We start from the raw sequence: 25,174 nt of genomic DNA, 5'->3' as shown, positions 1-25,174 counted from the left end.
ACCCTTCACTTAACTTATACTTAACATGTCAGACATTTTTCATGCCTTTTAGTGGCCTCTTTGGCTGTTTTCATCGCTTCGTATGTTATCTGTTAGATATTTTTAATACATCTGACTCAAACTAACACCCCAAGACACATGGGAACATGTTTATTACATTCACAATAACTGTTTATGTATAATATGCTCATTTCAACCTTTAGATGTGTAGTTAGGTGTACTTTCCCCCAGGCAGAGCTAGAGTAGCTAACTGCCTTCTCTGAGTCTTCATGCTAGACTAGGATTTAAACCAATGTCCATGTGTGACATTTTTTTCAAGACACACTTTAACAAGATGTTAAACAAGATGCGGTGTGTTTTTCTTACACCACACCTTTGACTGGTGGTGTTTTCTCGATTGATTGTGTCTTAGTACAGCTGTTATATAAGAAGACTGGCAAGAATTTAGAAATATGCGGGATGTGATATGAAATGTTATTGTTGGCCTGCAAGCCAGCATAATTAGGTGCTCGTGTAGGTCTGCAGAGCTTCAGGGTGGAGGGTGGAAAGTCTTTGTTTTGATAGGTATAGAAGTCTGTGAACAGAGTTAAGATCTTTTCATAACAAGCCAGACTTGGATGTTACATCTTCAGCATTTGAGACTGAGCAGGAGTGTCTGTATGTCTGTCAGCATAATGCAGAAACACAACGGATAACCTGTAAGTGTGTTTAAAGTGCACTCAGAGATTCCTTTCATAACTTCAAATGACTGATGACTGAAAATAGTTTCCTCCAGCTGCAGATAAGAGAGCTTTTCAATATCTGGATTGAGTGCTAATTCACACTTTTCCCATTCCTTTAGTAAGCTCCGCCTCAACGGGAACAAGATTGTAAATTATAATGTGCAACTTTTTATACACTAAAACAGAGAAAAGAGTAGTTTATTACACATTGGCAGTTTATCAAATTATTTAAAAAAAACATATTTAACTATAAAAAAATTTCATTAAATGCAATGTATATTAATAAAATAAATAATGCATATGATTAAAAATTTACTTTATTAAATTAAATATATATTTATTAAAATAAATAGAACTTTATTAAAATATCTCAAATGTTTCCAGCAATGTCCAGACCACATAAATGAATCTTTTATAAAAATTTTATATTCACTTCATTATGGTATAAAAGATGGTTTATTATGTCACTCACCTGCCTGTGACTTTCCTCTCACATTGAGCAACTTTACATGTCACTTGAATGAGTGACGAAACGTTTCTCCCGCTAAAAACGCTGCATTCAGATGAACAAAATCAACTTTATGGGATTCCTTGGCTAGTAAATCAAGACAAATTGAACTTAGAGACGTCTGTACTTTTTCTGTCTTTCTCAATATTTGCTAAACAAAAGTGTTTTACAGTTTAACACCCCCCCCCCCCAAAAAAACCAAGCAGCTTGGTTGAAAGCCACATCCTCTATGGCAAAACAAACATTTATAGGCAGAAAACATATACATTTGTAGTAATCTTATTAACATAGTCCTTAATAAGTAGTGATTTCACTTGATATGGCTAAAATCTGCTCTTCAGAGGCCTGCAGTATTAAGTTATAGAGCAAAATTATAGTGAAGCAGCTCTCTTGCATTAAATCATGCAATTATATGTGGAGATGGCGGGTTAAAATGAGCTGATAGTTTTCGCAGCGGATCTCCTGTTTCAAATAAAAGACCAGGACTCTCCTCTCGTTCTGCTGCTTACCGCCTGATGCTGTTAACAATACAGCGGTGGGCGCCCTCACAACTCCTGCCTCTTTGGCACATCGTATTGGAAGATACTTCCGAAAGCCGCTCTCTCATTGGCTGAGCTTTCCATCGATCAAATCGATGCGTTTGGCTAGTGGAAGAAGTGCCCGCCTACCTCGCGTTGTAAAAGTTTTCCCAAAGTTTGTTGCCGTGGGAATTTTGTGAATATTAGACCGGAAATAGGTTGTGTGGATATAAAAATAAAATGTAATTTAATGGGAAATTTTCGCGTTAAAAGCCAAGTATATGAGGTGGTATTACCAAAAGATGATTGTGATACGTTATAACACAAACCTACCATTATAGCATTCGACTAGAAGTCACTTTGCGGTCATTTTAAACACTTTAACCGGAAGTAGAAAGCGACATGTCACTGTAACTGTTGCTAACTTTGAGCCCCGCGTTAAAACTTTCTGCCCTCCCCCTTTTGGACTCACTCCCTCCGTCCTTCTTGCTCAGCCAATCCATCCGTTCCTCGTTGATGTTACAGCGGTGATGGAGAAGCAGGGGAACCGCCACCGGCGCCGCTAACCTCAGTAACAACACAGAGAGCAGGACGAAGAAAACGAGAGGGATAACGGATACACGGAGCGGAAGGAGAAGGATGGAAACCGTGGAGCAGCTCGTCTCCTTCCACCACATTCAGGTCCAGTTGAGCGGGGGCGCGCCTTGGGGGTTCACGTTGAAAGGAGGGCTAGAGCACGGCGAGCCGCTCATCATCACCAAAGTGAGTGACCATAACAACTGACAGCGTATATACGTGTGTTTGTGTGTGAAAACTCCCCGTTTGGACGCGCTGAAAGTGTGTGTAAAGTCGCTTATGCTGCACTGTGTTAAATGCACGCTGCGTTCTGTGAAGTTTTCTGCACAGATTTAGACCCTTGGCTTGTTACTTGCATGCCAGTGCACTCTCATTGGATGTAGGAATTGGATTTCATAAGGATGTGGCTGTTGCAACAGGCCTGACCCAACAGAGCAGCGGTTGTGGTGGTTATTGTCGCAGGTCTGTGTAGCTGCTCCCTGGGTTGCTGGTTTGAACTTTCCACTGAAGTGATTGTGCACAGCTTAGTTTAAAGTCCTCTTTCTGTGAAGAAAATAAAAAAAACCAAGTGATTCTCCAAGGCTAAAGCAGATATCCGGTGCTGGTTGATGTTTGTCAGCTGTCACTGTCTTTGATTCCCCCAACACACACACACACACACACACACACACACACACAGAGTGTAATGCCACTGTGCTTTCAAACCTGGAGGTCAAAGGTTCCTGCCAGGGGTGCTAAAAGTGGTTCTCAGGGGGGATCCTGGACGAAAGGAGACTGTTCATCTTTCTGTTACGTCATTTAATTTGAGGTGAAGACGCCCAAGTGTTGACAGACGTCATACTTTAGGTGACTTGGCCTGGGCCATAAATAATCCAGCGTGAGGCTGTTTGTATGATGTAGGAATCCTTGTAAATGAAATCCTGTGATTCTCTGTGCTCATTGCATGTTCCTCACATGGTTTCTAAGATGCTTTTACTTGAGTTTGCACCGGTGCGGTGTGATGTTGTGTCCGCACAGATTCAAGAAGGCATCTAAAAGTATTTGGTTGCATTCCTGCATCCACAACTTGTGATATAGCCTCAGCTTAAATCACAATATTTTAAGGAAGTTTGCTACTGTGATATTTATGAGGATATTTGTATGTTTTTACAAACAAACAAAATAAAGGGCATTTTATCTTTTTTAATTTATTGCCCCGCCAGCAGCAGCAGTATGATATACAGTGATCCATCCATCCATCCATCCATCCATCCAAAGTCAGATCGCAGTAGCAGCAGGGTATTCCAGACATCCTTCTACCCTCCTAAACTTTCCAGTTGCTCCTGGCAGATCCTAAAGCGTTCTCAGGCCTGACAAGCGATATATAATCTCTCCAGTGGGTCTACCTCAGGATCTCCTCCCAGTTGGGTGTCGCCAGAGAAAAGAAAACCTCTAAAAAGGAGGCATCCTAACCAGCTGGCTCCTTTTTGACACGCCCTCTGGATATCTCTAAGGCTTAGCCTAGCCACCCTATGAGGAGGAAACTAATTTCTGCGTTACTCTCTTGGTCAATACTCAGACTTCATGATCCTCGGTTGGGGTTGGAACGAAGACGGCCTTTTGGCTCAGCTCTCTTACTGCTGCAGCAGTCCACTATGATGTCTGGTTTACTGCTGACACTGTGACAATCCGCCGGTCCACCTTCCCATCCCAAGATGTAGAAAGCTACTCTGTAAGGTTTGTGCACTGAAAGCTAATCAGCTAAGTTGAGACAGTTTAATCCATTTGCTTAGTCTTACGCACAGAACAACAGTTGCCTTTTTTTCTCCAAAGCACTGGTCCCCTCTGAAGAGTCTTAATGCACTACAGAATCTATTACTCTGTGCTGTCAAGTAAGATGAACGAAAATGTGTAATAAATGGTGGCGGGCTGCATCATTGCCGAGAAACGCCACCTATCTGAAAGAGATGTTCAGCAAGCTAAAAACAACAGTTTTACCTTCAGGCTTTCAGATGCTGACGTGACCTCATGCTGCGAGATCAAGTCGCTTGGTGGGGGCAAGGTTTCCTCCCAGCCTCTCTTCTCACAGTTTGATGCCACGGGTGGTGAGCCGGTAGAACCGAGGAGGGCGTCTTTGAATTACTGCAAGCAATTATTGCTGTGTGTTCTGCTGGGGGTGGTCCGTGCATAAGTAGGACATGCAACCTCTGCTCCCAGTGCCTCTCGTGCTCGCTCTCTCTGTCTCTTTCCCACTCTGTTGAGAAGTCGCAGCAGTGGTAGTGGTGTAAATGTTGGCTGGTGTGCGTCTAAATTGACCACAGCGGGGGAATGGAAAAGCCTGGCTCAGTCATCTGGAAACACAGTAACATAGCCCCTGGGAAAATGTGACTGAGACCGCTAAAGGAGATAAAAATCAAAACTGGGCTCTGTGGCTGTTTTGTGTCCGGTGGCAAGCTGAAACTCACACACAGATGGACACACAATAAAATCAGCTCGGAAGGTGAGTGACGGACAAGGAAGTGTGGTGCTGCAATGTGTTTGGGGTGTTTAATGATTAAGTGTTAAGTCCTTGAAGGAAAGGGGAGAAGGGCAGGCAGAGCGAAGGTAAAGCTGAGGTGAGTGTGGAATGTGTTTTAGGGTCAGGGAGGGCCTGCACACAGAGCGTTACGGTGTCTGTGTGGACCACAGATTTAGAGGGATGAGCACTGTGTGAGCCTGTGACTTTCTTTATCTTATCTATTTACTGTCTACAGATTTCTGTTTTACAAAATAATCTTAAGTCAAGGTCCCATTCCAGCTTTCTAAGATTGATACCAGCCTGTGTTGTGATTGTGCTTTAGTACAAAGCAGCAGGTTACAGGTTGATAAATGAAGCCAATGCATAAAGACAAAAACCGCAATTCTTCTAGTGGCCACTTGAGGCTGCTTTGAAAATGTATAAATCGCCATAGACTCCCATGTTAAAATGGAGCAGAGATAAGTAGGTTAACAGCCTCATGTGAAAAACAATTTGATCTTTATTGCTAGTTTCTTCCTTTGTAAGAATTCTGAAGGGGTGATTTGTTCTTTTTATTAACGCCACTTAGGTTTTGTTGAGGCTTAAAAGTTATTGATCACCTTCGCTGAACTCAACCTCTCTGTGGCATTTTAATGAAATTACCTGACAAATAATGTGCCCTGCTGCGTTGTGCATGGTGCAACTCTGGTGATCTGCTGCACAACCAGATCCAGAAGCAGGTGGAGAGCTGGGACTCGTGCTACACCGAGTTCACTGCTGGCTCCATGACGTATGAAGCGGGATTCTCATCTGTAGCATCAGAGGCTCACTGGAGCAGAACAAGGGCCGGGGTAGTCAGCTACAGTCCGGGATGGTGGAGTTAGAGTTCGTCCGTGGGTTGAGGAACTTGGCGGCGAGGCAGCTGATCATTGATTTGATATATGATGTCAAAAAGTCAAGCATGGGCGCACCTTCTTTCATTTTGCTTGCTTATATGCTGAATGCCATTGTCCCCCACTATCCTCAGCTCCCGCTCGGGGTGAGATCCCAAGGCACTCCCAGGTCAGATGAGATAGGTAATCCCTCAGGCATGTATAGGTTATGACAGAATATCTCTATTTAACAAGCAGTTAATGAAAAATGAGTGAGGCAACAATAGGTCATTAAATCATTGTTTGTTTCAGGCAGATCCAGCACACTTCTTACAGGCTTCTAACATTTAAAAAGTTCCCTTTTCTCAGGATTTATCCCTGAAAAGCTTTAATGTGGATACAAGTGTCATTCAGCAGTGTGTCTTTATGGAACAGCCTGGTGCCCTTTTCACAGTGTCTGTGTTTTGAAGAATGTGTGTGTGCTGCAGGAGGGGGAGGGTTGGCTTCTCCAGTCTGAGACAGCAGAGGGATGTAAGCCATTTGGTCAACATTTCACCAGGAGCATAACTAATTGCTACTCTCTGTGGGTGTGTGTGTGTGTGTGTGTGTGTGTGTGTGTGTGTGTGTGTGTGTGTGTGTGTGTGTATGGCTTTCCTACACACATTTCCCAGACTGGAATTCTATGGTGTCCTTTCAGCCAGTGATCAGCTGTGTGATGACACGGTGAGTTTGAGGTTTTGTTTAAAGTTGGTCGGTCACTCGTTGGCTTTGCTGCTCGCTCAGCCGTTCAGCGACTCGGTCTTTGAGCCTCTTACTAGTGCTTTTCAGCCAGTCGGTCAGTCGAGACGTAAACATGCTTTGGTGAAAATAGAGGTGAGGAAAGAAGAGTCATGGTGCATCTGGGAAAACCTAAAGGCGAGTCAAAAGCAATTTATTAGTTTGTTTTTACATCTTCATGTGTTTAATTGGGGCCATGGCACCGATGGTGATGGTTTATTGCTATGTAGGTAAGTAAATCAGATTTTTGAGAGCCTATAGCTCAATAAAGGCTTGCGTGTTTAGATTTGGATGAGACCCAAAGGGGACCTGTTTGTCTCTCTATCTGGAATCAGACTTGCAACCTTTTGCTTGTCAAGCGAATGTGTAAACCACTAGGCTATCGCTATAGCTCAATGACGTAGAGGAAAATGGTGAAATTAAATAAAAACTTAATAAGTGATAAAATGCCATGTAAAAAGCTCAACATACTACAGTAAGGAGTGAAAATACGAACAAAGTAAATAGAAGTATTTTAGTTTGAAGCTGGAAAATGTCCTCCATGTGGTAGGTGAGCTGAATCGGTGTGCCAGAGAGGAAGGAAAAACAAAAACTTGAACGGTTAAAAGCCTTTTCACCACCTCATTATTTTAATCTTTCCACTCGACTTTTAAAATAAATACAAAGCCCGTGAAGAGGTCTTAAATTAGCACCTGTTGGCTGCGGACATGATTTAACTTGGCGCACTTCAATGGTGCACAGAAGAGAGAGTACAAGAAGGCCCGCCAAGTCTTCGACAAACACACTGGTTATCCATTAAGGCGATGTATTTACCACAATAAAAATCCAACATCAGACACTTTTTCAAACTTTTTAACATGTTGACAGAGCATCGATTTAATGCCAAGCTTTGTTTTTCAGGTATTTTGAAATATTGCTTTTCAAACTTCAAGAAATTTCCTGCCACACGTCATAGTTTCCTGAGAAATGTAATAATAAAAATTCAGTTAGCGGAGATTAAACTGAGTAAAAACACATAGAACGCAGCCAAAGAAGCATGAACTTTATGTGCAAATGGTGGAAACTCCTACTTACAGTCACACAGGTGTGTTTTAGGGTGACGTATCATTAAAAGCCCTACTGGTTGTCAGACACGTATGTTGTGTGACATTTGTTATGTCCTTTGTGGTTTTGGAAGACTAAGTGATGAGTTCCTTTCATTGTTGTGTTTGACAGAGCAGCTGCCGCGGTGCTGTCAGCTCGCTTTCATGTGTGGTTTTATGATCTACTGCGAGCTGTCTGCTGTTTCTGTCTCTGTGCCTCCTCAACAGTTTTTTTTTAAGCTGTTCTGTGGTCTCTGACCGTGAGACGACGCTCCAACGGGATCGTTGCACATCTAAAAGAAATCCATCTTTGGCTTTAAAGATCTTGCTTTGGTCACAGTTTGAGGGGCGGTTTTAAGTTATAGTGACTAATTGAGTCTTTTTGCATACAGCACGGTAATTGGTTATGCTCAGAATTAAATTAAATGGCTCATGTTTTCAACTCTGCTGAGGTTTTTAGATGGATACCAGTTGCCCATGTTACTGCTGTGGTTTTTTTCCCACCGAAGCTCTCGCAGACCCGACATGTTTGCTATCTAGAACATCTCAGACTGCATTGTGCAACTTAGCATTTTTACCCAAATGCCTCCAAATTTTGACCTTGTATGAGGTGCTCCATTGCAGACTGTGTGACTGGGGTGTCAAACTCATTTCACATTGTGAGCCAAATACAGACCACTTTGATCTTAAATAAGCCAGACCAGTGAAACTCTCCTTTCTGTCAGTGCAAACAAGATTAACTACACATTCAATGCCTGAGAAATCTGAATGTTACAAAAGGAAGGGCAACAGTTCATCTGTTTTTTTTTTTATGTGATAAAGAAATCCTGCTGGAGAAATAAATCTCTCAGCACGACTCTTTGGGCTTAAATTATAAGAAACTTTTTTTTTGTACAGAAAATTTTTTGTAAAAACTTTTTGTAATTTAACTTTTTTCTGTAAAAAAAAATTCTTCTATAAAAACAGAAATTTCTATAGCAGATAGTGAACAAACATGAACTTTACTATTATTTAATTATTTATCTGCTACTTAATTATTTTGGTGTCATATGTTCGTGGGAGAGGTCTTTATCAGTTGGAAAATACAGTTAAATGGACGCCCTCTTTCACATTTTCCAGACCTGTCCAGTGGGCCGGATTGGAGCCTCTGCCGGGCCGATTCTCAACCCCAGATCTGGTTTAGGTATTTTGTGACAAACTGACTTTTCTATGTCTCCCATTGGATTACGCTTTATTTATGGCAGTGCTGAGGTGGTGAGTCCACATACTGATTGGTCTAATCCTTATTCGAAAAGCTGGATTGGATAGCATCTTTGCCTGATCCGATACATTTCATTCAGTTGTTTGTTGTTTACTACACTATACTTATTAATCTCTGGCTCTCTTTCACAGCATGTCTTTTATCCTGTCTTCCTTCTCTCACCCCAACCGGTCGCAGCAGATGGCCGCCCCTCCCTGAGCCTGGTTCTACCGGAGGTTTCTTCCTGTTAAAAGGGAGTTTTTCCTTCCCACTGTCGCCACAGTGCTTGCTCTTAGGGGGGTCATATGATTATTGGGTTTTATGTATTGTTGTAGGGTCTACCTTACAATGTAAAGCACCTTGAGGTAACTGTTTTTTTGATTTGGCGCTATAAAAATGAAATTGGTAGCTATATAAATACAATTGAATTGAAAAAAATACATCAGCATCTTGAGAGCTAGCCTAACATGGTTAGAGACCAGTTTGTGATGGGCAACAAGAGCTTGGAGGTTGTAGGTACATCATCAGCCGTGCTTTGTGGGTTTTCACATTTCCAGGAATTTATACTGAGTTTTACTTCATGAGGAGGATGTTTCGGTTCATTTATAAGGCAAAAACAGAGCAAAAATGTCAAAAATTCATTGTTTACTGCTTATCATGTACAAATATTTGCTATTTTTTTAATCCATAACTTAATCTTCTTAATGTTTCGACGGTTTTTCAGACAAATCTGTCTGAATGAGTCAAACCAGACTGGTCGCAATTTCAAAAACAATCTATGCTCATTCAGGTTGAATTTCTTGATAATAAATGGAAGCTTTCTTTTAGCCAGCTGAGGGGAAAAAAATCCCTTCAATTCCTCCAAAAAAACACGGTCACTGAGCGTGTCTTTTAGCCAGATGTACACATAGTTGTACCTTTAATAATGTTAGAATTTGGTCATTATAAAGAACACCTGAAGACCGGATTCAGATCATAGACTAAAAGCTGGTTTCAGCTGCTCCCTTATTCATAAGGGGTCACCACAGCGGGTAGCTCCGCATATTTGATTTGGCAGCGAGTTTTATCCCGGATGCCCTTCCTCACGCAACCCCCAAGGGATTTGTGTCTCCTCCCGAGATCGAACCAAGCTGTGGTCAAAGCGAGCAGACGTGATGCTTTTCTGTCTCCTGCTGTCGTTACGCTCGGTGTAACGCTAGTTTGGAAACTTTTACTGGAACATAATGTGTTGTCACCAAGGCCATTAACATTATTTCACTTCATCTGTCTCTGGTTAGTTCCACACGTGACGTATGTGTGAGGACAAGTAACAGGAGGTGCACTGAGACTGAGAGAAGGAGAATCTAGCCTGAATAAATACAGTAACAGGAGTACGCAGCAGCGGAGATGCAGGGACAAATAAATAAAAGTGAATAACATTTAAAAAAAAATTTCATTCAACTTCGTTTTCTCCCGTTGTCATTTATTATCTTAATCATAAATACCAGTAAGTAAATGTTTAAGTCGAGCCTGATGATTGCCAGTCTCTTTTCTCAGACTCAGGAGCAAAGCTTGAGTTAACACTTGCAGTGATCTGTGGTTCGGCTTGGCAGATATCGGACTAGAACTGGTAAATGTTGGATTGGTGTGCGTGGTAATGCAATGGCTTGTGCACACAGAAGTTGCACCCGTCCTGTTTATTAAAAAAGAAAATGAATAAATCAAACAATAGGAATGAAATAAGCTGCTTTTGCTGAAAGTTCCTCATCCCACGGAAGGACTTCAATTCAGTTCAAATCTGCGTTGCAGCCTTGTTGAGCACAGTGTAACCTCCGTAGCCTGCTCATCACCTTTTATAGCTAATATTCTATGGCTGTATTTGCCTACGCATAGTGAAGGATTATGGGTATGCAACCCATGCACACGTTTTTACATACAGACCTCCAAAAGAAATGCTAACGTGCAGCTCGATGTGGAGACATTGTGGGTCAGTCAAATCCTGATTGGTTGAGAAGTGGACTGGAAGATAAAAGGGAAGTACAAAATGTATGTTTTAACTTGCATGTTATAATTTCTCTGCGACTGGCTGTAGGACCAATAACAGCACAAGCTTGAGTAGCCCACAGACCGGTTGTTTGTCACACCGCCCTCTGGTAGCACTTAACAGCTACAACATGTAGATAATGGTCTACAAAACTGTGTGTAGACTCAGCACAGCATAAATGCACAGCCAGGTTTGAGCCATTACAAGTGCTGGTTGGAGTGACCCTCCAGCTCCCAGTGGACAAAGACAAAAAAGGACTGTGAAGTTGTTGCTTGTCCACTTGTCCAGGCTATGAGAGACTTGTGACTGACATCACTGAAATTGAGGACCTTCAAAGCAACAACCTAACCAGGTTTCCTTTAGTAAAACACTAAATAGGAAGGACCTGAGTGAACAGATTAGCAGTTACAAGTCAATAGCATTGTCCAAATATATTTTACAAGATACTCTTGGTCCCAAATACCTTCGTCGACAAGCACTCAAAGCACTTAACCACCATCAGGGTCCATCTCAGCCTGTCCTCCTCTGTCACACCAACCCTCTGCATGTCCTCCTTCACTACATCCATGAGTTTCTCTGTGGTCTTCCTCTTTTTCACCCGTCTGGCAGCTTCATCTTCAACACCCTTTGTCAAATATATCCACTGTCACTTTCAAACTTTGTCTCCAAACTGCTCGGCCTGAGCTCTCTCTCTGATATACTCATTACTGCAAAAAAAGAAAAGTTGTAAAAATAGTTTGATTAAAATTTTAAGAAGGACTCGTGTGAATGTCCAGCTGGGGTAATAAATGACCACAGTCTATCACTTGAAGGTGAAGCATGCCAAAACAAAGATTAATTCAAATTGCACGTTCAGATTGCTCTGGTGTTCCTTCAGTTGTCAGCTGAGGAAAAGAGTTCAGAGCCCGTACTGTTCTGGGAGCTGTACTCTTGCTTGTTTACAGTCTATTTTCATTGTGGTCCACGAGTTGCATAAAGCTGGGTCTCCATCTCCATTCTCCTCTCAGTCAGCCCGCAAACTATCGGCCAATCTCCCAGGCCGCACAACCACCGAAACCAGCAGCGCTGCACTGACCGGCAGCAGGAGGTAGCTTTGGCGCTGTTTTTTCCAACGGCTGAACTCTGACCGAGCTGTTTTTAAGTTGGGCTCCCTCAGAGTAAAATTATGCGGAGCTTTGTGGAGTCTTCACAAACCCAGCAAAGACTATGATATGAATCCTGCAATGGAGAAAATTTCATTGGGTATTTCTTTATTTTTATCTGATTATCATCCTACTGGCTGGTCATGAACTCCTGCAAATTTCACATGGCCTGTTTTTGCACTAATGTCTCACTTTTTTGTGGATCTGGATGACTTTTGAAGTTAATCAGGAGTAATTAACAAAGTTTGGCATTAGCACGTTAGTGTACTGAATCTATTATTTTCACAACAGTTGAGATCATAAGGAAATCTGGGAAGCCCTTAACTGATCCAGGATCTAGATTTAATGGATTTATCACAGGATAAATAAGGATATAAACTGGTAAAACTCCTTTAAATGATCAGTTCTGTCTGCTTAAAATTGTTAATCTAGTGCAGTGGAAGCAGAGCAGGCAATGGCTCATTGTTGCAGGGTTTTTGGCGCTTTAAGACTGTCTCATCTTAATCCAGACTGTAAATCAGTACATGTTGGCACAAAGGGGTGAGCCTCCAAAAGAGTTTGATGTTTTCGATTTGTGGCTGAGAGGGATTTTTCTCCTTCTTCTTCTACTGCTGGAAATCAAGCTGTGTTTCTTGTGGGGAGCATTCCAGCAGAATGAGTTTCAAAACAGCAAGAATCTGAGTCTCCCAGCTGATATCTTTTTTGTTTTGCTTTTTGTTTTGCTGGCGACAGAAAGAGAAAAGTCAGGGATTTTTACAAAGGCATGTTTTGACATTTGGTCAGAGGTATGCAGCCAGCTGTCTTGGGGTTGTATACAGCTGGTGTGTGTGTTTTTTTTCCCCCTGCATTCCAGTAAAGGTAGCCTCCAGTAGCAGTCTTCTCAGAGGGGGGTAGATAAAGATGCCATCAGATAGAGATGCTATTGTCCCTACTTTCTCTCTGTGTGTGTGTGTGTGTGTGTGTGTGTGTGTGTTTGTGTGTGTGTGTTTGTGTGTTTCCTGTCCACTGCCCTGCTTTGCTAACTGTCCTACCTAACCAAAAACATATGTTGTGCAGTAACATAGTGCACAGTAGAGCGCATTGATGAGAGGGCGGCAGGAAAAAATGTAGGAGTATTCATATTTCCAGCAACTTGTACTGAGCTTTACTTTATGAGTTTTTTTTTTCTTTTTTGTTCATTTATGAAGCAAAAGCAGAGCCAAAAAATCCACTTTTTACTGCCTATCAGATATGAATATTTGTTGTTGGTTTTTAGCTTTTCTTCTTAGTTTTTGGACCATTTTTCAGACAAAACAAAACAAAATTGAGTCAAAACCTGACGATTTTAAAATCAAACTCTTAACATTCTGAAAAAATACGCTATAATTAGTCAGTGAAAATGAACAACATGTTTTAATTTGACAGTGTAACAGTTTTTTTTTTTGTGATTAATTGAGTTTCCTAAATATAAATGCATGCTTTCATTCAGCCAGCTGAGAGAATAACTTTCCCTTCTTCCAACATAACATGGCCACTGATGGTGCCATTCCACCAAAGGTACACATGACATGATAACGTAAAAATCAGATTCAGATAAGGTGAGATAACTTTGGCTCTGTGTAAGCACCTGCACACACAACATGCTAAAGTAAAGCTAGCCAAGAACTCTGAGTGAGTTTAAAGCTGAGTGCATGCAGACTCCAGCCCAGCAGCCAGAGCCTGAGCTTCAGCAGGTAACAAAGGCAGAGATGAGCAGACAGGCTCTTGAAGAACTGTAGTTTAAGGCTATGTCTGTGTAGATTCTCTATCATCCAGGTCCCAGTGGTCTTAGGAACTTGGAAAGAAATCGACTTGACTTAAAGTTTGATAAAGACATTTTCACCTCTCATCCTCTCACGACAGACTGCCACATTTCTAGTGTGTATCTAATGATTAAGGTGCAATAGTAAGGACACAGCATGAGTTCACTTTTCTGTTTCCTTTCTTATTTTCTCATGGAGTTACTTCAGCATTGCATTGCTCTCTCTGATATTACGGGACGAATTCCTGATATTCACTCAAATGCTCATGCAAGAAACTGGTATAAACACCCCAATTTTCTTGCCTTTTTTCTTTGTAGGTTATCGTGTTTCACGGATGACTTGTAGCCACACTGTGAGGCCTGACCGCAGAAAATAATCCAGATGGAGTTAACACATGAAATGTTTGAGATAAACGGTTGGTTGAGGGAAACATGTAGCTTGTGAGTAGGTGAAGTTGTAGACAGCTGTGTGCATGTGTTTGGGTGGGGCTGGAATGCTTCTGTTTCTGATCTGTGGAGCCTTTGGTGGTTTCTTTTAGGCTACGTCTGGAGGCACACACACACACACACACACACACACACAGAGTTTGTAGATATGTGAGGATCCGTGCTGATATAATGAAGCCCTTACCTTAAGCATCACAAATAAGTGTCCAACAATAACCTACACCTGAATCATAAAACATATCCCAATGTAAGGGCCTGCCAAATGCTAATGAGACCAGTGCTCACAAAGAAAACCCCTGTTTGTGTAATGAAACTTGCCTTCGAGCACCCAAAATGTATTATTGCAGTTCCGAGGCTGCTGCAGTTCTTGTTATTTTTGTCAGACATTCCCCCTTTTAGCCTCTCACTTGAGGGGCAGCACACACACACACACACACACACACACACACACACACACTCAGCCATCTTTTCTTAACTCAGATTACACATGAAATGTTGATATGATGGAAAACAATTTTTGACAGCAATCACTTGAATTTTAATCCGCCTTATGTTTGCAATACATCTGTCACCTTGTAAGACTTTTAATTTCACGTCTTTGGTTTCATTTAAGAAAATGCCAGCAGGCTTTATAGCTGTAGTGTAAAAACCTTTTAAATCATCATTCTCACAGCTCACCTTTACATTCACCTTTATAGAGCTTCAGTAAACCTCAACACTATTACTGCCCTGTCACCTTAAACACATCATGCCTACAATCATGAGGAACTCACAGTAACAGTCACTCCTCTCCTGTCAGGCCCCTGAGAGCGCAGCGCTCCTCTGTTTGGGGAAAACGCATGCAAATAGATGAAGCACAAGCAAATTAGGCTGTTCTCCAGTTGCAGTGCACCCTCAGGGTGATTGCAGTCTTTATCGCTTACCTACAGCTTTCTCATTTTAGTGACTTTGTTCTTGTTTAGGATGCTCAGAGAAATAAAAACAAAATTTTTAAAGTGTGCTCTGTTATCAGAGTTCAGTCATGAAATCATAATGCAGCGCCCTGAGTTAAGCTGACTGTGCTGAGATTCAGCACCAGAGCTGAGACTGAGGTTGAAGGAGCAGCAAACTGAAATGAGTCACGTGCTCAGAGTGCATGCAAATGTGTTTCCTTGGCATCTGGATCCCACAGAAGAAGACACAGCAGTGCTGTTGGTGAAAGAGAGAGACATAATGAGAATATACAAGTGAGGGGAGCACTGAGTCATGCCTAACCTTGTTTCTAAAACAACACACACAAAAGGGCACAAAAGTATGCCCTCCCGAATTTAACCCCTCACGCTGCAGATAAACTCCAACACTGTCCTCATGCACTGTGGCCAGCAGTAAAGCAGCAGGTGGAGAGCTGTCCACCTGCTGCTCGTTCGAGTCGCTCTAAAATGACTCTAAAGTGAGACAATCAAGGATCACCATAACAACGGCCTGGCCAATGAGACAGCCGATAGGAAAAACATAAGATGGGAAGGGCTGGGACTAGCTTGTTCGCTCCTGAACTTTGAAATTAAGTGTGAGGATGGTGTCATTCTAATTGATTGATTTTTAAAAAGGAAAAAAAGTACTTAAATACTGCCTGAGTAGGTTTGGCATTTTTTTTAAAGCAAACTGTGTGTAGAAACACTAATAATCATAATAATGTATAATTTAAAATACTGTCAGCACTGAACGAGTGGACAAATATCAGGTGAACACATAGGGGGTACAGACTAATGTTCACCTGTTTTTTTTTTTTTGTTTGTTTGTTTGTTTGTTTGTTTTTTCAACTTTTTCTTTGGTGTTCTGCTCAAAGATCCACCATGTCACCCTCAAAGTGGTGATGTCACCATTACAGCAGGGCGATATGACCAAAAATATTTATCACGATATACATTTGAAAATTTGCGATAACGATATAACTGACGATATAATTGACACTAGACAAAATACTTTACAACTCCACAACTTTATTAGTGCAATAAAAAAAAACACATCAACGTATTTTCACTTAAACAAGCAGCTGTTTTTTTATGTGCATTAAAGTTATATAAAAATTTAACAGTGTAAATGCAAATTCCTTGCTGACAGTTTAACCAAAAGGCATTTCCAGTGGAAATTGGCCGACATATCCTCAGCATAACCATGTATAATATCCACAAAACTTAAAAAGAGGTTATACACACACAATACGGTAATATTATGTTGAAGCACAGTACGTATCACTCCGCGAGGCTCCTGCCTACGATAGCCGTAATGCTCCGACAATCCATCAAGCGGTGCGGCTTCGTAGCTTAGCAAAGTCGTACTAAAACATTTGACAGATTTTCGAGCGTCGTGTATCACATAAAATCGTTTCGAGGTCAGTAAACACAACCAGAATTCATACATAAGGCGTACGGGATTATAAGGGGCACTGTTGATTTTCAGAAAAATCAAAGGATTGATTTTAAGTTTGCCGTATTTTCCAAACAACACGGTAATAACGACGGTCCGCTAGCATGCGCTACCAAAAATAGTGCTTTGTTGTGTATCTGACGGATGAAAGCCAAACCAGTTCCACACCACTGAAGTTGCAGCATTTTTACAAACCAATTCTGGTTCATCCGTTTCATTCAACGATACGCTTTCGCCCTTCTGATTCTCCGTCGCCGGTACCCCTTTTCCTCCATGTGCGTATGAAAACAAAGGCACTGCGCATGCGCGTTTTACCCATATTCTATCGCGATATTTCATTTTCTTATCATTGCCCGACATTATACTGGTATTACCGTGAATGGTATGATATGGCCCAGCCCTAGTCACCATTTACTCCAATGCTGCAGTCTGCTTCCGGACGATAGTGGTCACTACGCAGACAAAACCTCTGCGTCAGCCAGAGCATCAGCACTGGTGTAGGAGGAGAAGTCAGGAAGTCAAAGAAAGTCTCATCTGTTGTGATTTAAAGAGCACAGAGATTCTCTGAGCTTCTGAACTGACATATCCTTAAAAACCAATCATACACACTGAGGTCCAGGACCAGCTGAAATGGCACCAAATAGTCACTTGGGCACGCAGATGTGATGTCACTTCTGGTATGTGCTGCTGTTCATGAAGGCGACAGCAGTAGGTGTATTGGCTTCACGGTTTACCGGTTAGTACATTCGTCGAACAAGCAAAAGTTTGAATCAGTTTGGAGACATAAATCCCATAAGTCAGGAAGGGCGTCCAGCGTAAAACTAAACTGCCAAATCAAACGTGGTGCTATCCTCTGTGACGATCCCCTGCGAATAAGGGATCAGACCAAATGCATTTTCTTTAAATCACACAGACAAAATTAGTTATTTTAACAGTTGGAACTTTTTAAAGCAAGTTTTGGCAAGCCAGTTTTTAGCTCCTCCAGTGTTGACAACTCAAGGCCCACTTATTATTATTATTATTTTTTTTTTCAGTAACATGGTTAAAAAATGTTTATTTTGGGAAACATGAACTGAAATTAAAACCTGGAGATATTAGTGACACCATTATCTGATTCTAGCCATTCATCACTGCAAACTGAACCCTTATAAATGTTGGTACTTTAAATGGATAAAACAGGATATTTGATGAGGGATATTTTCTGATCTTCAATAGACCAAACACTTGATTGACACATGAGTGAAACAATGGTCACATTAATGGACAGCTGCTTTCTGATCGCAGTCCCAGTTGTTTCTGGTTGCAGTCCCAGTTTACCTCATTTCACAGTTTATTGAAGTGGATTGCCTCGATTACCGCGTCCCTTTAATCCCACCTTGTTCCTGGCTTTCGGCTCCTTTCTATAACATTTTCCACCAACCGCAGCGCAGCTATTTTCCTCAACTCTTAGAAGCAGTTTCCGAGCTATTATGTCGGATTAAGAAGGGCTGTTACAGGATTAATTTGTGTGCGTTTCTCTGCATCTGTGTTTATATGTTTACAGTTTATTGCAGCGTAGCCATGCCCCAAACCGAAGAATGTACCCCACACACAAATTCCACCACGCAATGCGGTCCATACTTGTAGCTAGCCTGGCGAGGCGACTCCAGTTTGAGGTCTAAAATGACACAAAACTCTCTTTGTGCGATTGCTCCTCTGTCGTCGTCCCTCCTGTCTCTCATCGGTGGCGTCTGAAGCAAAAAGTCCTTTCATCCCTTCGTCTTGCTCCTCCGTCCTTGTCAGGCGACGTGGGTTACTCAGAGGGATGGTAAGTGGGATTTCTCCCCTCATGTTCTATCTTCATTGGAAATGGGACGAGTGGAACTTCTGAGCAGGGAACCAAAGTCTGTGGGTACAGGGAGGAGGGCAAAAGTGGGTGTGTTGCATTCCTCTAGGTTAGGATTTATGAGGAGTTTTGCCCAGATTGTTTATTCATCTGCTGGGTTTCAGTTGGAGTCTGGTTTCTGAAAGCTGATTAAAGCTGCTGATAATCAATATTCTGTCACTGTGCCCAAACAGAGAAATGAGAGGGATTGTGGTCTCTCAAGTCTTTCTTTCACAGTAAAAAAAACTGCCTCAGACAGCATGTGGACCATTGTGGGAGACAAAATAAATACTGAAACAACTCTTACTGACACTAAAGCTACAGCTGTGATAAATTTAATGACTAAAATAACCAAAACTAGAAAATATTGCAGGTGCTGTTGTTGTTATAGTGGGAAAAAGTGGTTTTTGAATGTTAATTAAATCAACCAGTCATATAAATACATTTTTTTAGAGGAAAAGATGAAAGACTACACTAGACTGCATCTTAAATTATGTAGTGGTGTAAAAAAAAAAACCTTACATAACTTTGAACAATATCCATCTAATGTTTCCTTTTGTGTGACAGATAGTGCAAACGCCCCAAATTTAAATTATTCCTTTTGGGAACTTGTCTTGAAAAGGGAGTTATTTGTTGATTAACTCATCATTGCAATTCTAGATAAGATTTAAACTTAGCTAACTGCCTCCATGAGCCTCAAAGAGAAGGTTTTAGATGTAGAAGTATGAGTTCAGTCATTTCACTTGACAGTAAACCTTGCACATGTACCAATTGTAAGGTTGGGCAGGGATAAGAATCATAAGAAGTGATGTATATGGGAGTGAAATGTAGGAAAGATGGATAAACTGGGACCAGACAGATGCTTAGAAATGTAAGAAGGGAGGAAGATGGTGGATTAAGGAGGATAAAAGGGTGAATGAAGAGTAAAGACAGAGGCAGGATGTGTCATGCCTACAAATATGTCAAAAAGACGTCAGCTAAGAAGAGTTGATTTAAGTGGAAAAAGGGGGGGACCGGGGTCGTTTGCGGTCCCTTTAGCTGTAGGGTGATGAATGGATAACAGACGGATGGAGAGATAATACATCAAAAGATAGAGGAGGTGGAGAAAACTGCAGAGGAAGGAGCTGAAGGTTTCAGGTTTCTGAATACACTTCGCTAAGTATCCACTGCTATGAGTCCTTGAACACATCGCTGGGAAACACATAAGTTTGGATTTGTGTCTCTGAGACAAGAGTTTTTTTGGACCTTTAACAACAATTTATGCAAACAAATACTCTTCCTAGCATTTTTTTTTTTTTTTTTTTTTTTTTTTAGAAATGTTTGGAAGCTGTTTTGGCCAAAGGAAAATCATAAGTGCCAAAATGATAAGAGCTGAGAATAAAAATAACAAATCAAACACACTCTGAATGAGCTTGAACAAGCAGCACATAAACTTCAGTATAAAATCTTTGATTTTAGCACTCAACTCATCTTTCAGCCATAGCAGCTGTACTTTGGATATTTTGGATAAACTAAGGATTAACTTTTATTTATAATGGCAACATCCCCATGTACTTTGACTGTATATTAATTAAGCCAAATGAACAAGAAAGTTGTCACTTAAATACTTTCACGTTTTACTTGTCAGAAAATTATGCAGCCACGAAACAAACAATGCTCCTTATGACTAATTTAGGTTATTTCCAGGCTGCTTCTCTTCACTGATGTGAAGTCATAAGACCAAACTCCCTTCACATAGATGAAAATCTAAAGCTTGCAACATTTGAATGTAAAATGTGTACTCAGAAAGTTAGAAGCCACATTTGATTAAGCGCTCCGTCACACAGGCATAGAGACCTGTAGGCAACCATCTGGCCACCACCAGTTGCCAGGGAAACATGTATTCCCTAACCTGTTGCGAGTGGTTGCTGTAGGTTGTTCATTGCGTAACTACGCTAAAATTCATGGAGTCCTATAGAGATGGGTCAGTTGCCTCCTGGTAACCACCAGTAGCTAGGGAAAAGTGTGGATTCCCTGAGTGGCTGGTGGAGGTTGTTAGCGATTGCTAGCATGAAGTTATCACTAAAACATATATAGAGCTGAACTGAAAACCTTCTTGTGATTGTTTTGGTCAGTTTACTGTGGTTGGCAGTAGTTTGCATTGAAGATGCTTACCTGTCAGTAAACACAAAGTACCTGTGAAGTGTGGCACCAGAACTGGAGAACATTGATCTTCAGTGGGCCAGGTCGCCCCCTGGTGGGCTGTGGAGGTACTGCAGGTGGGCAGTACAGTTAAGTACTCATTTAAGCATCAATGAAATGGCACCAATGAAGTGAATTATAGCTGGTAACAGTAGGTGGTTAGTTTGTGATATTGCTCATTATTGTGACCTAACATTAATAACCTTGTATTGAAATTTGTATTCCACATCAGGTGGGTCACACAACACTTGCATAGCTACCCATGCCTATGCGTATGACTGGCTAGCATTTAAATTTACAGCCAACAGCCTTTTGTTATTTATGTTTTTAAAAAAAAAAATTAAATATTCAAGAATGGCATCACTTGTATTTTGATGAGAGTGAAGATTTAAAATTGGATGGGCCCCAGGGGATTGTCTGGTTGGCAGAAGTATTTGCTCGTCTGCCTTTACACACATATGAAACCACCCTTTGCAGATATAACAGCTTCAACTCTTCTGGGAAGACATTCCACAAGGAAATAACCAATTCCATGAAGTTCTCTAAGCTCTCTGTTGAGCGAATCTGAAGGCTACGTGAAGTTTGGAGGTCTGGATTGATTGACTCTGCAGAAAGTTTGTGACCTCTGCACACTTTGTGCCTCGGCATCCACTAACGCTGCTCTGTGATTTTATGTGGCCTACCACTTCATGGCTGTCATTTTGAAAGCTTCCACTTTGTCATAATACCACTAACAGCTGACTGTGGAATATTTAGCGGAATATTTAACGACTGTTCTTGATGCAGGTACCACGCTGTAGTTCCCTCAGCTCCTGAGAGCGATCCATTCTTTCCCAAATGTTTGTAGAAGCAATCTACAGGCCTAGATGCTGGATTCGATACACTTGCAGCAATGATTATGACAGAAACATCTGAATTCAATGATTTGGATGGGTGAGTGAATATTTTAGCAATATATTGTATATTGAAAAAAATGACATTGATGATGAGGACTCAGAAACTTACCTTTTTAGTTCTTAAATAAAATTGTAGAGATGTTTTTTCTTACCCTATAAGCTCATGCAGCTCATGTTTCGTCAGATATCCAACAAACATGCATGTTAGGTGCCACCTTAGATATTGCTGCTACCCCTTGATAGAATCAGTGTCAGTGGTCCTGGAAAAAAAACAAGTGGAAAAACGGAGGTGTTTTTGGCCTTCAAAATAAATAAACAGAGCTGTGGCTAGCTATTAAAAAAAAATTCAGAGTAGTTTTCCATTGGTGATTTCAAAGCAGTAAGTGTTAATTGGAGATGCTTTAAATCTGTCTTCAGCTGTTAAATTAACTGGTCGAGACTGTTTTGTTGATTTTTGAGGTTTGTTTTAATCCCCTGATGACAGGTTTGCTGTGAGCAAGTTGCTGCCAGCTAATCGTTTTCATCTCCAGATAAAGGCAAACAAAAAGCACCATTATTCCTCCCTAATAAGCTGGGACTTAATACGTATAGGAACTCAATCTCTTCCACTTGCCAGATGCCAAAAAGCTTCTTCATCTGTGATCAAGCAAAATCTTTTGTGATTTCGATCTGATCGTCAGCAAAACTCCATCTCGGCTTTTTCCGTGTGACATGTTGTGACTTCTATAAAAAAAAAATACTTGACTGGCAGTCCAGAGAGAGAAGCAGCTTTGATGTGACAGGAGTAAAAACGTACACAATACACCCTCTATCTGTGGTGCTCGTAAACACACAAAGCACATCCAGTGCAGAGAGTGAGAAATCGAGGGTGGGTGGGTGTAGGTGGGGGGCAGAGGCAGGTTTCAGCGGAGAAGGGCAGGGTCATTTAGTGCACATTAAAAAGTTAATCTTTCACTCATATTTAAGTGTGTGTATGTGAGAGAAACACAAAGAGTCTCTCTTTATGACACTGATGGATCAAACCGGCCGGCCTCTGGTCCCACCAGGCCGCCAAGCCCTTTAACCTTTGCTGCTGTGAGCGCTGGTCACCGGAACTAATGGCTTCCATACTCCATCAGAAACACACAGCTGTGTGTGTGTGTGTGTGTGTGTGTGTGTGTGTGTGTGTGTGTGTGTGGACAGTATAAATATCAAAACTTCATGAAAACAGAGCAATAACTTTCCTGTGAGTGTGTAGAATAATATGACAATCAGAAGTTAAATTTATCCATACAAATACAGTGTGTGTATTTAGGAAACGTTTGAAACGGCCAATCACATTCTCCAGTAATTGAGTCGTATTTTATATAAATGTCTCTGGAATATGCAGCACCCTGCACTGTGTGTATCATTGCACACGCACAATGTCAGATTAGATTGCTGAATGAAGCTAATTTTAATCTGGTTATATGGCGGTTTATTCTGACACAGCCTACATAAATTCGTTCATTTTCTACATCAGAGGACTGGAGAAAATTCACAGGTTGTCAGTGGTCTTGCTTTAGAGGCAGAGTCGCTGCTGCGGCCCGACTAGTGGAGGGTTGTCTAATGCATGGTTGTCTTAAATCTAGCATTTAAAGCAGTCTGCAGTGTCACAGTGATTACTGAACACTACGCTGATCTTCTTATTATCTTCTTTTTTTTTCAGTTTGCTGGTGTTTGGCTCGAGGCTCGTTTTGGCGTTAAAAATTGTGTGCATGTCTTCCAAATGTCACAAGAAGAGTTGAATGACCAGAGGAGCCACACTCTGTGCTTTGTGTGTGTGTGTTATCAGGCAGTGTGAGGGTGTCCTCATAAAACCTCTGAGCTGAACTGTTTTCATTTGTTTATCTGTGTCATCCCCATATCAACCTGAGCTCAAATCCATTCCCAAAATTGACTTTTCCCCCCGTTTTGGTGTGTACATATACACACACTTGCCCCTGTCTGTTTATACATCTTTGTGAGGACCAAAAATTGGAATGCTACCATACTTGTGGGGACCAGCAGTCCCTTATGGGGACAAAATGCCCTTCCCAGGAGTTTGAAGGCATTTTTTAGGCTCGAAATGTGGTTCTAGTGTCAGGGTTACAATTAGGTTATGGTTAGGTTTAGGCTAAGGGTTAGGGTAAGCGGAAAGCATTTTGTCAATTAGATGTCTCCACTAAGATATGAAAACCTGTGTGTGTGTGTGTGTGTGTGTCTCAGCCTGAAGGTCGCACAGTCATAAAGTTTTTGCTGTTTCTTTGTGCGTGACGCTGTCGCTTTAGCGTGTGAGTGCCTTTAAATGTGACAGTTTGATTGTCAGGATTGTGGTGGATTATGGGATTTGGAGGCTTGTTGTGCTTTGATGATGTATAGATCTTGATGACGACTGAGGGTTAAAGTTCGACAGGTTGGGTCGGGGGTTAGCGTGACGCTGCTGGGCTTCCTGAGGATTGTTGGGCCGTGGAGCTTTGATGTGGTTCACAGCTTGGAGACTGTAATGAGGGGCTTGCTTTCCCAGATTAGGCGAGATTATGACGGCTTTACTGGAGTTTAAGGTGGTAAGAGCATCTTTGGTGTAAATGCATGTGGGGGAATTTCCAGAAGTCACCTGCCAGTCAAACATTATGGGCGGTGCATTTCTTCTTCTTGTCATCCTGTTTACCTAACAGCACTGGCACTTTCTTTTGTTTAGTGATCCTCTTGGTTCAGGTGATATTTTTTTTTTTTTTTTTTGAAGGAAAAAGTTCAAATATTTATACAACAAACTACATCAAACTTTAAATCCTAAAGCAGCTCTTTAGTGCAGCCTTTTATGGGTGAAAACTGTTTATAGCCTCATAAAACTGATAAGAATACAGTTTCCCCCAATTATTTATGCGCTTTTCCTCTATTTGCCCTTATAAAAAGTGAAATAACGTGAATGTTAAAGCTTCTGCAGAGACGTGGGACTTGATAATAACATTTAAACATCCTGCACGCTTTCCACTTTTTGTATTTTATTTCTCATCGTTTTTAAGCCATCGCGGCGCCTGAGCTGGTGACTGTGTGTTTTCATCCTGTCTTCATCGTCACATCTTCTTGGCATTTCTTCAAACGTGAAGAGTTGGTTTTTTTTATTTTTTTTTATTTGACTTTAAAATATTTAGTCTCCTCGCGGGAGTGCATCTAATAAAAATATACGAGTGGGGAGACCCACCAGAAAGTGGCTGCGGCACATTTTAAATAATTACTGAGAACGTTCTGGATTAAAAACAAACAGAAGAAGCCACCAAGACGGATCACATGTACATATGTTTGGGTGTAAGTGGAGGAATGTGCCAACTGGTTTCAATAAATGTCGAGCAGACACACATCTCATGGCAGGGCAGAAAGTCCACTGTGTTTTGTTTTCCACAACCTGTTACTAACGTGCTCCACGGTGAAAGCAATTTAGCTGCAAGTGCGGTTATTTGGTGGGTTCTGTGGCGTATACGGAGCAGCGTACTGGACCACAGCAGTCTTTACAAACGAGTGAAAAAATGAGCCGTTCAAAAGAGCTCATTGAATTCGAGCGCACTGCCACTGTTGCAGCAAGGCAGTTTGTGAAACTAGATACTCCAACATCAACTGTAAGAGGTATTATTGCAAAGTGGAAGCGTTGAGGAACCACAGCAACTCT

At 41.4% G+C, this 25,174-nt stretch overlaps 1 protein-coding gene across 1 annotated transcript in view; it reads left to right on the top strand.

Moving 5' to 3' along the window:
• The first annotated feature begins 1,542 nt into the window (after positions 1 to 1,542).
• The window catches only part of shroom4 (shroom family member 4), a 107,171-nt gene continuing 83,539 nt past the window's right edge, over positions 1,543 to 25,174 (top strand). Inside the window, exon 1 of the mRNA XM_039610081.1 lies at positions 1,543 to 2,510. Within this exon, the coding sequence (XP_039466015.1) occupies positions 2,388 to 2,510 (123 nt within the window). The 5' untranslated portion in view covers positions 1,543 to 2,387. The remainder of the gene's footprint in view (positions 2,511 to 25,174) is intronic.

Source organism: Oreochromis aureus, linkage group 3 (assembly GCF_013358895.1).
Source record: "Oreochromis aureus strain Israel breed Guangdong linkage group 3, ZZ_aureus, whole genome shotgun sequence".
NCBI classification, from domain to species: domain Eukaryota; kingdom Metazoa; phylum Chordata; class Actinopteri; order Cichliformes; family Cichlidae; genus Oreochromis; species Oreochromis aureus.
Note: the sequence above shows the minus strand (reverse complement) of the source record. Positions and strands in the feature narration are given on the sequence as shown.